The sequence below is a fragment of the Rana temporaria genome, chromosome 4, assembly GCF_905171775.1.
Source record: "Rana temporaria chromosome 4, aRanTem1.1, whole genome shotgun sequence".
Classification (NCBI taxonomy): domain Eukaryota; kingdom Metazoa; phylum Chordata; class Amphibia; order Anura; family Ranidae; genus Rana; species Rana temporaria.
The window spans coordinates 336,126,018-336,141,436 of NC_053492.1; the positions used below are offsets into that span (position 1 = coordinate 336,126,018).

The 15,419-nt window shown below is 43.8% G+C and overlaps 2 protein-coding genes across 2 annotated transcripts in view; one reads left to right on the top strand and one right to left on the bottom strand.

Annotated features, from left to right (window-relative positions):
• The window catches only part of NLRC4 (NLR family CARD domain containing 4), an 806,697-nt gene that overhangs the window by 292,800 nt on the left and 498,478 nt on the right, over nt 1-15,419 (bottom strand). The window lies entirely within an intron of this gene.
• On the top strand, nt 2,070-4,008 carry LOC120937480. The gene is made up of 2 exons (XM_040350744.1): nt 2,070-3,175; nt 3,450-4,008. The coding sequence occupies exons 1-2, from the start codon at nt 2,193-2,195 to the stop codon at nt 3,712-3,714; spliced, it is 1,248 nt and encodes a 415-aa protein (XP_040206678.1). The 5' UTR covers nt 2,070-2,192; the 3' UTR covers nt 3,715-4,008.

Here is a 15,419-nt window from a genome sequence, read left to right on the forward strand (position 1 = left end):
GCCCCAATATACTAAGGTGATCCTTGGATATTTCATTTAAGGCATTTATTCACGGTATTGAATACACTCACTATGGATATATTTATATGACAATTATTTGTCCACAGAATTTCACTCATTGCGACGGCATAGTGACATATATGGACTTTTTTGTCTGATTTTATATGAATACTCATTCACCCATCAGACAATTACATTTGTGTTGGTGTGGGCTGTGAGTGCATGGTGGGAGTGTATATGTTGTGTTTGTTTGTAGTGTTCATATAGATACATGATTTGACCTCACTGACAATGGCTTTTTGTATTGATAGTGGAATAGAAAAAGAGATTAGAGCAGTATTCAATAAAGATGAACAGATAATTCCAAAACGTCAGAATGAATTTAGACAGCTTTTTAGGAAGCATAGTAATCTAACTATCAAACATTTAAAGAGAAAATGGAATATCATTTCATTAGAGGCTTACATAGAAAGTAATATGATACCACGAGGTCTAAGGGAACGTATCATGCCTGCGGACCATTTACATAATGAGAGATTTCTAAAAAAATGGACAGAGGAATCAGTAAAACATGGTTTACATATGATCGGTCTGATTGTAGAAGAGGAAAAAATACAACTAAATGATATAGAAATACAACTAAAAGAGAGTGTAGAATTACTTAATGAATATCAGGATCTTGAAGATTTCAAAAAATTCAATGAGAGGCTAAAGAAGGAAGTCGAGGACTTCCAAAAAGAACAAAAGATTGGTAAACAAAAGAAGTTTCAACGTGACACTGCTGACTTTGAAACAGGGAATATTCTAGATTTAGAAAGAAAAAGAGGAAGAAGTAGATCACGCAATAGATTTCAAAAACAAGACCCCAGGAACCATAGTAAAGAGGGGGGAAAAAACGTGACCTTTTTAAAGAAAACAGACAAAACCACTCTCAAGGGAATAATGGTAGAAAAAAGAAACGAAGGAGAAGGAGAAATAGAAAGAACAGACATACACACGGCTCAAGAACAGAATACATCCAAGATGGGGAACTCTACTTTACAGGGGAACAGAGTAACCACGCGGCTACAGAAAACACAGATATGAATGTAATTAACCTTACGGAACATACATTAAATCAGGATCAAATATCTGTGTTAGGAAAAGGCTTAGGCTTTTCACCATGTAACAAGGGTAACCCATTTGAGATATATAAAGATATATGTCTGTTTCTACGACGAGTCAATTTCAAACTCATGTTCTTTGGAAAAACCAAGGAACCACCTAGAGGAATGGAAATACTTGAAATTGAGGAGTCCCAAGTGGTTGACTTTTTGGAGGGGAATACATGGATAAATTCAGACATGTTAGACCCACCACCACCTTCAGGTCTAGCAAATAAATCTCAGAGATTCCCTAATTTCTCAAATAATAAATATCTTCAAATGTTCCTTGAGGCTACTACGGAAGATATTAGATCGATAAATTGGGAGAAAATAGAACCAATAGTAGACAATTTATCGCAGAGTGAGAGAAAGGCACTACAGGAATTAAAGGAATTATCCAATTGTATTATCAAACCCAGTGACAAGGGAGGAAATGTGGTTCTATGGCCAGAAAATGAATATCTTGAGGAAATCTATAAACAATTAAATGACAACCACTGCTATGAAAAATGGCCAGACAACCCATTCCCAAACCTTGTCATGGAAATCAATTACCGTCTTACAAAAGCTTTTGAGGTTGGATTGCTGACCCAAAAGGAATTTTCTTTCCTTAAAGTTATCAACTTTAACACACCCACTTTTTATATCACACCCAAAGTACATAAAAATCTGAATAAACCTCCTGGTAGGCCGATTGTATCAGGGATGGGTGGACCTCTAGAAAGAATTGGCAAATATATTGACAAGAGAATTAAACATCTTAATCAAGAATTACCATCATATGTACAGGATTCGGCAGACATTCTGCGGAAATTAAAGGACCTGGAAATACCAGAGGACTGTCTATTAGCAGGCATTGATGTGGAATCTCTTTACTCATTCATCCCTCATACAATCGGAATTGATGCAGTGTCACAGTTTTTGGATATTAGACACCCTTTGGCGGGCCCACACAATGAATTTTTAATAGAACTTTTGGATTTTGTGTTAAATAACAACTACTTTGTTTTTGATAGTAAATACTATCGTCAAAAACGAGGCGTAGCAATGGGAGCCTCATGTGCACCCTCCTATGCTTGCTTACATTTGGGATGGTGGGAACGACAAGAAGTCTACCACCACCCTGCCTTTGAGAAACACGTAGCCCTCTGGGTTAGATTTATTGATGATGTCCTGGTGGTGTGGAGAGGTACTACAGCTGAATTTGAGAAATTTATGAGTGAACTAAATAACAATACTAGAAATATCTTTATCACTTTTAAAGTCGATAGGGAACAGATTGAATTTTTGGATCTAATGATCCGTAAAGAAGGAAGAACAATTGTGACCAATACCTTCAGAAAACCAACAGCTGGAAATACCCTCCTCCACGCCACCAGCCATCATCCATGGGCACTCATCAGAGGAATTCCCATTGGTCAATTCCTCAGAATTCGGAGAAACTGTACACAAATTAAAGACTTCCACAAAGAAAGCAAGGAGCTAGGTCAGAGATTCAGGAAAAGAGGCTACCCTAATTCTACAATTAGACAAGCAAAATTAAGGGCAGTGAAACAAACACGTGAAAAAATCCTGGGTCTAGAACCGGATGATGAAAGAAAAGGAAAAATGGACAGAGAGAGGGTAGGCCTAGTGACTACATATGGTACTCACTGGGACTACCTAAGACAAATTTTGGGTAAACATTGGCATTTGCTAATGTTAGACAACAAACTGAAACAAATATTGGGTCCTCGTCCCAATATGATAGCAAAACGTGCACCTACTATAGGTGATACACTAGTTCACAGTGAATACACTCGAGGAAGCATAAAGGGCCAAACAACACTATCTTTTGCTAAACACATTGGAGGGATGCACCCATGTGGACATTGCTCAATATGTAAATACGTTATGAAAACTAACTCTTTTAAAAATTCTTCAGGCAAAAATATATATAAAGTTAAACCCTTTGTCAATTGCTCTACAACTTTTGTGGTCTACCAAATAATTTGCCCTTGTGGCAAGATCTATGTAGGAAAAACTATCAGGCCCCGTACACACGACCAGTTTCCTCGGCAGAATTCAGCTTCCGACCGAGTTTCTGGCTGAATTCTGCCGAGGAAACTGGTCGTGTGTACACTTTCAGCCGAGGAAGCCGACGAGGAGCTCGACGAGGAAATAGAGAACATGTTCTCTATTTCCTCGTTGTTCTATGGGAGCTCTCGCCCCGCCGAGCTCCTCGGCGGCTTCAGGGCTGAACTGGCCGAGGAACTCGATGTGTTTGGCACGTCGAGTTCCTCGGCCGTGTGTACGAGGCTTCAGGGAATTTAGGAAGAGAATAGGCCAACACATATCAAGCATAATAGGCAAAGATGATACATCACCGGTAGCAATGCATTTTATGGACCACCATGAATCAGTGGCCACTGGAATGCAATGCATGGTGATCTACAAACTGGAACTATCAAATAGAAGGGGAGATTGGGACAAAATCCTACAACAAAAGGAAGCTAAATGGATATTTCTTTTGGATTGTATGATGCCTAAGGGGTTAAACAGCGACTCATCTTTGCAATGTTTTTTGTAATTCATGCATAACTGATAGAGACACGTCTTTTACTACACTTTGAACACCGATCCTGAAGGTGAGGTGCTGTCTGTGACCATTGCGATCTAATGCTCTATGTACTATATAAGTCTGACTGTGAAATAAAAATCGGAAGACTTGGGGACAGACCATGCGATATGGACAAGCATGGAACATAGAAAAGCCGGAAAGCCGGATGTAAAATGTGATTATTCGATCGGTATTATATGGACGCTTGAGTGTATGTATTATGCGCACACATGTAGTGAGTATGTTGAATGTCATTTTTGTGCGACCACGATCCACCTTTTCAATAAATACTATATGTGAAGAGTATATCGCATGCATATGCATTGTGTAGAATTGATAGTGATACGCCCTATGCTTTTGTAGGGAATATTGATCTACTATGGGATATGATATGCATAGCTATAGAAACTGACCGGGTGTTCCAGTCGCACTGGGTATGTATATACCCCTCACCTCTCTATCTGTGCTCCATCCATATCCCTTTTCTGGTTCCATAGAGATTCCAAGCAGTGTATTGCCTGGTGGTTAAATGCACTTGCCAGAGAATATGGAAAAGAATTTCCTCTGCGATTTGGATATATTTGTGAAATAGGAATCGGATGGTATGTGGATGGATCTTTTTGGATACGATATGTTTCAAATTTTTTAAAAAATATTATTTGGACATGTACTATATGGATGCATGGATGCAGTGTGTATGAATGCGTTTTTCCTATTGGGAATAGATTGTATGTGACAGCGCACACCAACATAGGTTTTTTGGCTATGGGTTTCTTTTTAATTGTATATTTAAAATTGATATGTAGAGCACCAGGTAAACCTAATGGTTAAATGAGATAATGGGTTGATTACACCTGATTGACATCTAGGTTAATTATGGATAGCTCTGAATTCCCTTTTTATAGGAGGTAAAGATCAATAGCCCCCCAGTTCTGACGAAGTTCCTAGTTCCAAAGGAACGAAACATGTAAACTCTTGGGGTACAGGGACCCCCCGATGCACATTTTGAACCTCAGTGCTTTTTTTTTCTTTTGGAGCTCGGTAACATAGTTACCTTGAGCCACTAAGCAGCTTAAGGAAAACTATCACATGGAGACATGAACAGTGCAATCTGAACATTACTTGCACGCTCAAATTGGAGAGACTGATCCCATGGAGACCTAATACATTCTTTATTCTCAACTTTGGAGATTGGTATTTGCCTAAACATCATTGAAGACACTGTATAATTGCAGTTTTATACTGGACATTACTATATCATTCACCTATCATTACTGCACTGATGAGGAGTGCTTCAGGCTCTGTGTGCTACACATGGATGGATGGCCCGGCTGCAAATCTCTCTGGCAGCACGTGAGTACAGATTTGATGTGGTAGCTACAACTCTGAGCTACACATAACAGCCCAACAGTGAGTACAACCTCAACCGTTTATTTTCTGTGGAATGCTGATCAATTATCTGCTCACCAACAGTGTATATATCAACACATCCAATATTCGTGTAAGCCTAATTGCCATTAGCAGTTCAACAAGATTTCAATATCTGATGGACATATCTACTTGATATATTAGAATGGACACTACCCATAAGTAATGGGAACCCGTCAATCAACTGTGGCTACATTGTTGCATAGTCCTCTCAAGTGCAGCATAGGTGAACTCTGATACTTAATGATCACTACTACAGTGTCTCAAATATATATTTTTGTTGAATGCCTCCTTATCAGTTACTATCTGATGGAAATTGAATAACTGTTTACGCCAGATGCGGCGACCCATCTGAAGAGCAGAGACATATATATATATATATACCACTTTTTTTCTCCAGCCTAGTAGAATTGTCTGTGGTCCCTGGGACTATATCTCTCTCATCTGATTTATCACTTGCCATTTATCTCCAATTGAGCAGTATTACTATACCACTATATAGTGGATCCCTCTCATGTCCCCATTTTTGAGCTTTTTCTTTTTTGCAACTTTTCCCACTTAGACGGTGGTACTTTCACCTGTAGTTACAGGGAACCACCGCATGGTGTGGAAATCTTTAGGATTATTGATAGCAGTGGGGGTTTTATATGTGCTTGGGGTGGGGGGTCTCTTTGTGTTGTGTGGAGGGTGAATGGGTGAGTTATGGACTTAGATCTCCTTATTGGATGATCAAGCTCCAGTTTTCAATTTGTCACTGATTTTTGCCGTCTCGCTTTTGTGAGTGTATTCTCAGGTCACTTCTAGGGTACTATACTAATAACGAAGACAGGGGGGGCATCCGGAGCAGAATAATAAATTATTTTAAAAACCCTTGTGTTGTGTGTTTACTAACTTTTACTTTTTGCCTCCAGGTGAATGGGTAGGGGTACGATGTACCCCATATCCATTCACTTAGGGTGGGGGGCCGGTATCTGGGGACCCCCTTATTAAAGGGGACTCCCAGATTCCGATAAGCCCCCGCCCGCATACCCCGACAACCAACGGCAAGGGTTGTCGGGAAGAGGTCCTGTCCTCATCAACATGGGGACAGGGTGCTCTGGGGTGGGGGGGCCCGCAGTGCGCCCCCCTGCCCCAGAGCACCCAACCCCCCCATGTTGAGGGCATGCGGCCTGGCACGGCTCAGGAGGGGGGGTGCGCTCGCTCGTCCCCACTCCCTTCCTGACCGGCCGGGTAGCGTGCTTTGGATACGGGTCTGGTATGGATTGTAGGGGGACCCTCTACGTAGATTTTTCGGCGGAGGGGGGGTCTCCTTACAACCCATAACAGACCTAAGGGCCTGGTATGCTCCTGGGGGGGGAACCCATGCCGGTTTGGATTTTTCAAATTGTCGTGGAGTTCTCCCTCGGGAATGCATACCAAATGCCGTCGCTCGAATGGGCCTTTACAAGGTGTGACTAACTTTACACTTTGTAAAACCAGCCCTAGTTTTACACCAGGCAAACTAACACTTACGGCGCAAAAACTAAGCACAAAAGCTTTGAGGATCGCCCTAAGTGCTAATTTGCATACCAGAAGAGGCATTTCGACTCGAAATGCCCCCAGTGGCGGATGCGGTACTGCATCCTAAGATCCGGCAGTGTAAGTCCCTTACAGATGTCGGATCTTCTGCCTAACTTAGGAAAACTGCTTCTGAGGATCAGTTCCAAAGTTAGAACCAGAGATACGACGGCTTACGCCGGAGTATCTCTTTTGAGGATTAGGCCCTAAGGGCCAGATTCACAAAGCAGATGCGCCGACTTAACTCGAGATGCGCGGCGTAATTGAAATTTGCGCCGCGCGTATTTTTGCGCCTGATCCTCAAAACGAGTTACGCCTGAAAACCAGTTTTTTTCGTCCTACCTAAAAAAATTACACCGGCGCTTCTTCGAGCACAAAATACGCTAGACACGCCGCTGTTTTGATAGGCAAAGATGCAAATGAGGGAGATAAGGTGATCCACAAAATTAAGTGTGTGCGGCGTAGATTACGCCCTGTGCGCTTCTGTTAGTTTCATGGTGTAAAATTACACTTTATAAAAGGTGCCCTAATTTTACACCTGCCGTGTAAATGTCAGCTAAAGCAACACAATTAAGGAAGAGCTGAGCACACACACTTGCAGGACAACAATCTGTATGCCAGGGGCATCCATGCGCATAGCTAGACTAGTGACTTTAGTAACCGAGGGTACCCCCTCTTCTGAGGGAACAGCAGTCAGGAGATGCCTCGCAGAATGCATCTTTGCACAGTAAACACACACATTAATTATGTCACAATAAGAATGCATGAATGCACACCCACTGTGGTCCCTAGCACAGACATGGTACTTGGGAGCAGTAACGCCCCGCCACGGCTCCAATTATGTCACTGTGCATTCATACACCATTCACATGGACCTGGGATCACTTCTCCCTGGTCCTGGGGATCCCTACTCCACCAAAACTGAGGGTGACACCCTTATTTAATCAGGAATGCCACCCCCACATTCATACATCATTCACACACATAAAACAAATCATAAGTACAGTATACCAAAAAAAATAATAAAAATCAAAAATCAAAAGTACCCTGCAAAATTAACGGCGGCGGCGTGAGCTACGCCTGGGCCACCCACGGGCACGGCCAACCAGAGGAGCCTCCTGGGGGGGGGGGGGGTGAGCAGGGGAAGGAGGATCTTCCTGGGGGGGTGGGTGAGCAGGGGAAGGAGGATCATCCTGGGGGGGAGTGTGAGCAGGGGAAGGAGGATCATCCTGGGGGGGTGTGAGCAGGGGAAGGAGGAGCCTCCCCGGTGACTGTCCTCTTGCTGGCCTGCCCTCCAAGGCCACTGCTATCCTGGTCAGACAGATTGTGAGGGCAGCCATATTGGCCTGGCCAGTCCGGGTATTGTCCTGGACAGCCTGGGTCAGGGCATTCACCTCCTGGGCCACGCCTGTTGTGGCGGTCTGCAGGTCACACAAGCATGTGATGACCGCCAAGGAGTTTGTGGCCACATCAGTGATTGACTCCTTAATTGTACCCAGGCTGGCCTCCATCACTTCGATCTGAGCCAGATTGCGGGTCTGTCGGGCATTGTCCCTCTGCAGATTGCCTGGCAGACGCTCGGCCACCCCTCTGGTCTCATGGGTCGCCATCCTGCCTGCAGCCGAGTCTTGAGGCCTGGGAGGAGGGGAGAGAGAGACCCTTGTGGGTTGAGGCCTGTTGGGGGAGGAGTGGGAGGGGCTACCCCTGATGGTGGCCTGACTGCTGCCAGCCTCAGGGGTAAATAAAGTGAATGATGAGCGCAAAAATAAATGGAATAATGCATATACCACATCAATAATGTGAACGATTATAAGATAAAATAAGTAAGATCCTCATAAATTGAGGAACTAACACGAAAAACACCAATCACCACTATACTAGTGGCAGCTGAAGTGTGCAATCAGGGGTATTGATACAATAAAATGTCCCAAAATGTGATAAATAATAAAAGTGTCCCAAGTGACAGCAATGAAGTGATCCGTGTATAGAGGCTGGCAGCGATGAAATATATCCAATACAGAATGATGTACACACAGTGAGAAGGACACGTTTCTGGAGACAGTCCATTGGACTACAGTCTTCAATCGGAGAAGAGAGAAGTTTGCAGGCATCCCATCTGAGGATTTCTATGCTGGTTTCCCATGTGAGGGAGGTAAGCGCTCTGTGAGCCCACCCGCCGTGTGAAAGTGTACATCATTCTGTATTGGATATATTTCATCGCTGCCAGCCTCTATACACGGATCACTTCATTGCTGTCACTTGGGACACTTTTATTATTTATCACATTTTGGGACATTTTATTGTATCAATACCCCTGATTGCACACTTCAGCTGCCACTAGTATAGTGGTGATTGGTGTTTTTCGTGTTAGTTCCTCAATTTATGAGGATCTTACTTATTTTATCTTATAATCGTTCACATTATTGATGTGGTATATGCATTATTCTATTTATTTTTGCGCTCATCATTCACTTTATTCATCCCAATTCTTTTGTTGTTAGCACAATTCAGATTTGAGCTGCATTAATTTTCTATTTTATATTTTGTTAGCACATTTTCTCACCCTCACTTTGTTAGTATTGGCTAGCGCTTTAGTCACCCCCCTTTTTTAGCCTCAGGGGTAGCCTCAAGGGTCAACATATCCGATGCCAAAATGACTTGCCTGGCAATGTCCATATCTTCAGCCTCCACCCCCTCATCCTCCTCCCCCTCAACCTCCTCATGAGGGGAGGTGTGGCCACTCCCCTCCCCTGGGGACTCCTGCCGTTCTTGGGACTCCTCAGCAGCCTCTTGTCCTGGGGATGGTGCAGCAGCCTGGCCTGATGGGCCAGCAACCTCCTGGCCTGATGGGCCAGCAATCTCCTGGCCTGATGGCCCAGCAACCTCCTGGCCTGATGGCCCAGCAACCTCCTGGCCATCTGTGGAGGACACAAAACATTCACAGGTTGGAGGATCCACACACTTCGCACATCTTCCCTTCCCCCACCCACACATGCTAATCACCAGATAGAAAAAGCCAAAACGTACCTGTCCTCACAGGAGAATCTGATTGATAGCCAGGCAGGCCCACCACCTGCTGTGGGTGGAAACACCGGGCCACTGCCCATTCCTCCTCACTCAGCCTGACGGGGCAGGGTGCGCCTCCTCCAGTGCCCCTGGCATGGGCATTCATCTTGGCCATCTTTTCACGGACCAGGCTCTTAAGATCGTTGATCTTCTTTTGTATCCCACAGGGGGTCCTCGTCTCCCCCCCCGCCGCATTGATCTGATCCGTAATTTTCTGGATGATCTCCTTCCTCCTGGCCGGGGGGGGTGTTCCGGCTCTCAGGGCCATGTAAATAATGCCCATATTGGGCAATGCCCCGAGCAAGAATCTGCTTCTCGATGCTGGAAAAATTGAGCTTCCTGCGCTTTGGTGCCATAATACCCACCACTCAGCACCAACAAAAAACAAACACAACAAACAAAAATACTCCGAAAAAACAAACTCAGAAAAAAAACAATCAGCAAAAAACACACAACTACTACACTCTACTACTCCTCCAAATCTTTTAACTTACACGAAACTCACCAACACACACCAACAGACGACAGAGCAGAAGCAACTTGCTCTAGGAAAGGGGAACACAGGGATGTACTTTTGCAAGGGAAGTGTGTTTGTCTGGGGCTATTTATACACAGGGCGATTCTCAAACTAAGTACACTTGGCCTTTTTCCTATCTCACTGATTGTGCCGAGCCAAGTTCTGCACATGCCCAGTGAGGTGCTGATTCGTGCGCGCATGCGCAGTACGGCCGGCCCTTCATTTGCATGGGGTCACGGCTCATTACAATGGAGCGCGCCCACTTCCTTCCCACTTGCAATAACCCCACCTTACACCTCGGGATTTAAGTTACGCTTGCGCAATTTGGGCCGCAAATGCGCTGTGGATACGGCACTTACGACAAAAAATTAAGGCGCCGTAACTTAAATGACATACGATTTGAGTAACTTAATTTGTGCCGCTGGTTGTGAATCTGGCCCTAAAATCCCAATAAGTGTATATTAGTTGGTTTGTGTGAAAGTTATAGCGTCTACAAGCTATGGTGGTATATATTGTATATTTGAAAATGGATCAATTCTGGTGGCTTATTTCAATTCTTGATGCCTTAAAATGCCAGGACAATACAAATACCCCCAATTCCTTTTTGGAAAGACAGTCATTAATAAGACAGAGCTGTTTAATAAGAAGCATTGTGAGTTTTTGAAGTTGTAATTTTTTTTTCACTTTTTTGGAAAATAAAGAAATTAAATATAATTTGTTTTGTTTTGATTTCACTTTTTTTTTACATACTGTCATCAGTACAGTACAGCGTCATTATGTGACTGTTGTGGCAGTGATCAGGGATGCTGACTGGTGACAGTACGTTAAAAAACAAATATTACATTTTTTAATTTTGTATCTTTTTTTTAAACATTTTTTAAATACTTTCACTAGAGTCGTTTAGTGTCACCATAGCAAAACTACTACTACTACTCTGGGGGGTGATCAGGGATTTTTTCCCCCCAATTTGACTGCTGTTACAGTGATTATCACTGTAACAGCAATGTTTTAAACTGACGTGAATAGGTTTCATTCATAACAGCTGTGATTATTATTGTGATGCTGTGATTAGCCCACAGCTACCACATGGTACATGGTGCTGTTTTTGGCCCAGGTACCATGTGATAGCTGTGGGCCAGTCACAGCATCACAATACTAAGCACAGCTGTTATAAATGAAACCCATTAATACCAGTGGTGTTTACATTGTGATCATGTGAATGCATAGCACTGGGAGTCGCAGCTGCACACAATGGTTGCGGGAGTGGCAGACTACAAGAGGGTGTGCCAGTGTGCATGTGCCAGGCAACATACAGTTGCATCGCCTGCCCTGTAGCTGCTGCCCGCTTGCAGTAAAACTACTTTGGACAGGCAGCAAGTGGTTAAATCAGCACTACATCAGAAAGGTAAAAAATCTCTTGGTATACAAAGAAGCATGAAAAAGCTATTCAGAGGTACAACTTATCTTATTTGTTATATAGAGATGCCGTAGGGCTATTATTATTAATTTAAGATAGCCACAGGGAGGTGTGGGGGAATAATTGGCTGCTTTGATAGGGCTGGAATCATAGCTGTCTTTACCGCAGGGCAAAAAGGGGCAGCTGCCCAGGGCCCTGTCAATCTTTAGGGGCCCAATTTAAGCAGAGTTGCCCCTTAAGCCGCGGTCCGCCCGTCACCTGACTGCACTTTCTGCGCACAGAAGCTGGCACCCGGCCGGGCCTGGCATCGGCGCACTGTGCAGTCTCTGCTGCTAAATATTTTCTCTAGCAAGGAGCGAGGAGAGAGGAGTGGGCGGGGCCTTGAGCTCCACTGACACTCTGACCCCGCCCCTTGCCGTGAATGGTGTGTGCGTTACACGGCGGGAGGCCTCGGGAAGGTAGGAGTCGGACTGCGCAGTGGACCCGAAGCAGAGTGCTCCTGTGAGTGAGGCAGCTCAGGCAGCCACTGATCAGAGCGAGCTGAGCTGGCCAGGACCGGACAAGGTAGGTCTTTCACCTCCCTAGGCTCCTGCTCCCCATATAGGTAGTTAATCCAGACAGTTAGTTAGTAAATCCCGACCAGTCCAGGCTGTGGCTGTGTCCAGAAGGATTTATTTGCATGGCCTGGGCCACCACCAGACCAGACACTGCTTGATGGGCCTACTTTAGGCCTGATTCACATGTATGCAGGTTGGGGGCCACATTTTCAAAAGCACAGCATCCTATTCATTTGAATGGGCTGCTATGCCTGCATTTCCCACAGAAAAAAAGGTGCATGCAGTATTTTAAAATTTCAGTGGCCTTGAAATCCATCCTGCTTTTGCACCATGCGACTTACCTGCAATTCCTTCACTGGCAAGCTTGCTGCATTTTTAGGTATGTGGGCCATGCATTTAAAAACACAGTGCATTTGTGTTAACTGTGTCATGCAAACACACTGTGTTTTTAAATGAATGGCCCACATACCTAAAAACGCAGCAAGCTTGCCAGCACAGGAACTGCAGGTAAGTCGCATGGTGCAAAAGCAGGGTGGATTTCAAGGCCACTGAAATTTTAAAATGCTGCATGCAGTGGCGTAGCGTGGGGCAGTCGGTATGGCTTCCCTGGGCGCAATATTCAGGGGGGCGCAGTTTTGTCTCTGCAGCCTGTCAACTTCCTTTTTTTTTGATAATTCTATGTGTGTGTTTGTTTTTTGAGAAGTTGGGGTGGAGAGCTAAATTTCATGGGGGGGGGGGCAAGAAAATGTTTACCCAGGGTCCTAATCCAGAATAAAGATGGCCCTGGCTGGAATACATACCTTGGCCGCGTATAAGAGGTGGATTGTTAGGGAGGACTTATAACAGGAAAGCAATGCCCAATTTAGATAAAAAAATAACTTGTGGGGTGCAGGTGAGGTAAGCTAAAGCAATAACTGTCTGTAGCTCTCCCAGAATGGGGGAAACATCGGGTAGCCCAAAATATATGCAGTAGAGTACCCTCTTCTGAAGACCAACCACAGCACTGATTAGATGTTTGTGGGAAAATCCCATGTAGAACTGCCGGAGGCTCGGTTCCAATGTTAGACAATCCTGCTCCTGAAATGTATTGGTTTTGGATGACTTATGTGCAAAAAGAATGGATTTTTAAATCATACCCAGTTTACTCTTGAATTTCTGTAGGTAAGAAGGAATGTATCCTAGTGGGGGAGAGTTTAAGAGTTTGTACAACTGAGACAATATGTGAGGTGTAAGATAAATGGAGAAAGTGGCTGATGTGTCCTCTTTAGATAAGGCACCTCATCCCAAATGTAGTTTAAACAAAATGGCAGGGAGGGTGGGGATTATTGCAGTACCAAAGCAAATCAATTAATTAATTTTTAACAAAAGACACATTTTATTGCAAGGTATTATGAACAGGTAATACAAACACAGGTTCATATAAAAATTAAACATGCATTAAAGGAGTACATAAAGTTTACTGTAGTGTTGAAATGGCCTAGTTACAGTAACTGGTCAGGTCTTTCCTACATGTTTCGGCAAGACATTGGCTTCTTCAGGGGAGTAGGACGTGACCAGTGTAAGTAGTATAACTCTACAAAAGAATAAAGAACATAATATAAATTAATTATAAATAAATGCAAAAATAACACATTAAACATGGTGCGCGATACCGGAAATTAGAGCATCAGGATACTGAGAGTCCCATCATAGTCCCACCACAAAGTGGCATCAACATTAACCCAGAACAAACCTCCAAAATCAATCATCCACCTACCATAATGTCCCCAAATTGCAGGGTCAGCAAGAGGTGCCTCCAAAGGAAGGTAGACCAACACTACCGCAGTGTGGCAGCAGAGGGAAAAAAGGGGACCAATAAAAACTAAAAAATAAAAATAATTAAATGAAGACGGATAACTCCTGGGGCCCAAATCTGTCCCAGTGGGGCTAACATAGCCTACATACATACCAGAGAACGATGAACATAAAGTTTAGAGAAGGGGCGCTGACATGACCAAAAATGTGCGATCAATCCTAAGAAAATGGTCGCGTTGAGACAAGAATGGAATAGCTAAATATAAGGAATAACAAATGAAAAATTACTAGGATGAAATAGAGTAAGTTGAATTGTCACACTAGAGTCACGCTTACTCACAGAAACAAATGATATGGTGGTTTTAGCTTACCCTTAATAGGTGAAGTGCAATCCTGGGCTTCAAAGTAAAGTTATATAAAGTGTAGTGCATATGATACGGTGCCTGGACTTAGTACCAACACACTAACCAGGATGTCAAGGCACAGAGAAGCCAAAAACAAAGGAGTAATAGAAAACGATAAAATTAAAAGGACATTGCTGAAATTAAATGAGCGTATGTAGTGAGGATCAACAAGGAGAGAAAGATCCCCATCCATAACAGTACCTTGTGTGCAGAAATCCGGTGTAACAGCGTCCCTTATAACCAGCAAAGTGTGAGTGAGAGAGGGTGGGATGGAGAGGGCAGTGTGGAGGTTAATCTGAGGCCCTCAGTTGAAGTCGGAAGTGACGAAACGCGTCAGGGCGTGGCTACAGACAGCGCTACACAGGAAGACAACAGTGCGTTCCACCGCGCTCCACCAGACGTCAACCACAGCGAGGAAACATCACACTACTTCCGCAGCACTCGCGTGGCCCCTGTGGGTAGGAAGACGTCGGGGACAGCGGTGATACCATTTGTTATACATGTTCATTCTCGTTTGCTATACTGTACGGGCATTAACCATTGGTTTACTTTACCTAATTGGCCGGGGCCTTATTGTGCAATATTACACTATGCAAGTTTTGTGTTTTTTGCCTTTCATGTGTCTCCGTCTGAGAAGTTAACCCCATACAGTACCTGCTGATCTGATGGTCTGAGTGCAGAATTATATATTCTGCTGTGGTAAGTCTGCACCCCAATTGGGGGAGTATTCCACATTCAGGTGATTTTCTTGGTATTGTGGTGCACCTGTGCCATAGTCTATCACCCATCACACCATCACTGATCTTTGGGACTACTATTTCTGAGTGGGCACATATCCACTCATAGCGCTGTTTTTTATCTTTCTGAACATCAGTTCACGTTTTATTGATAAACCTATTTTATACTTTTAGATGGGTCACCATTTAACTTAAATA

Excerpts from the sequence above, each read along its gene's own strand:
- LOC120937480 (XM_040350744.1), top strand. The coding sequence starts at position 2,193 with ATGGGAGCCTCATGTGCACCCTCCTATGCTTGCTTACATTTGGGATGG. Across the intron at positions 3,176-3,449 it reads TATGTAGGAAAAACTATCAG|GGAATTTAGGAAGAGAATAG; the intron begins GCCCCGTACACA and ends ACGAGGCTTCAG.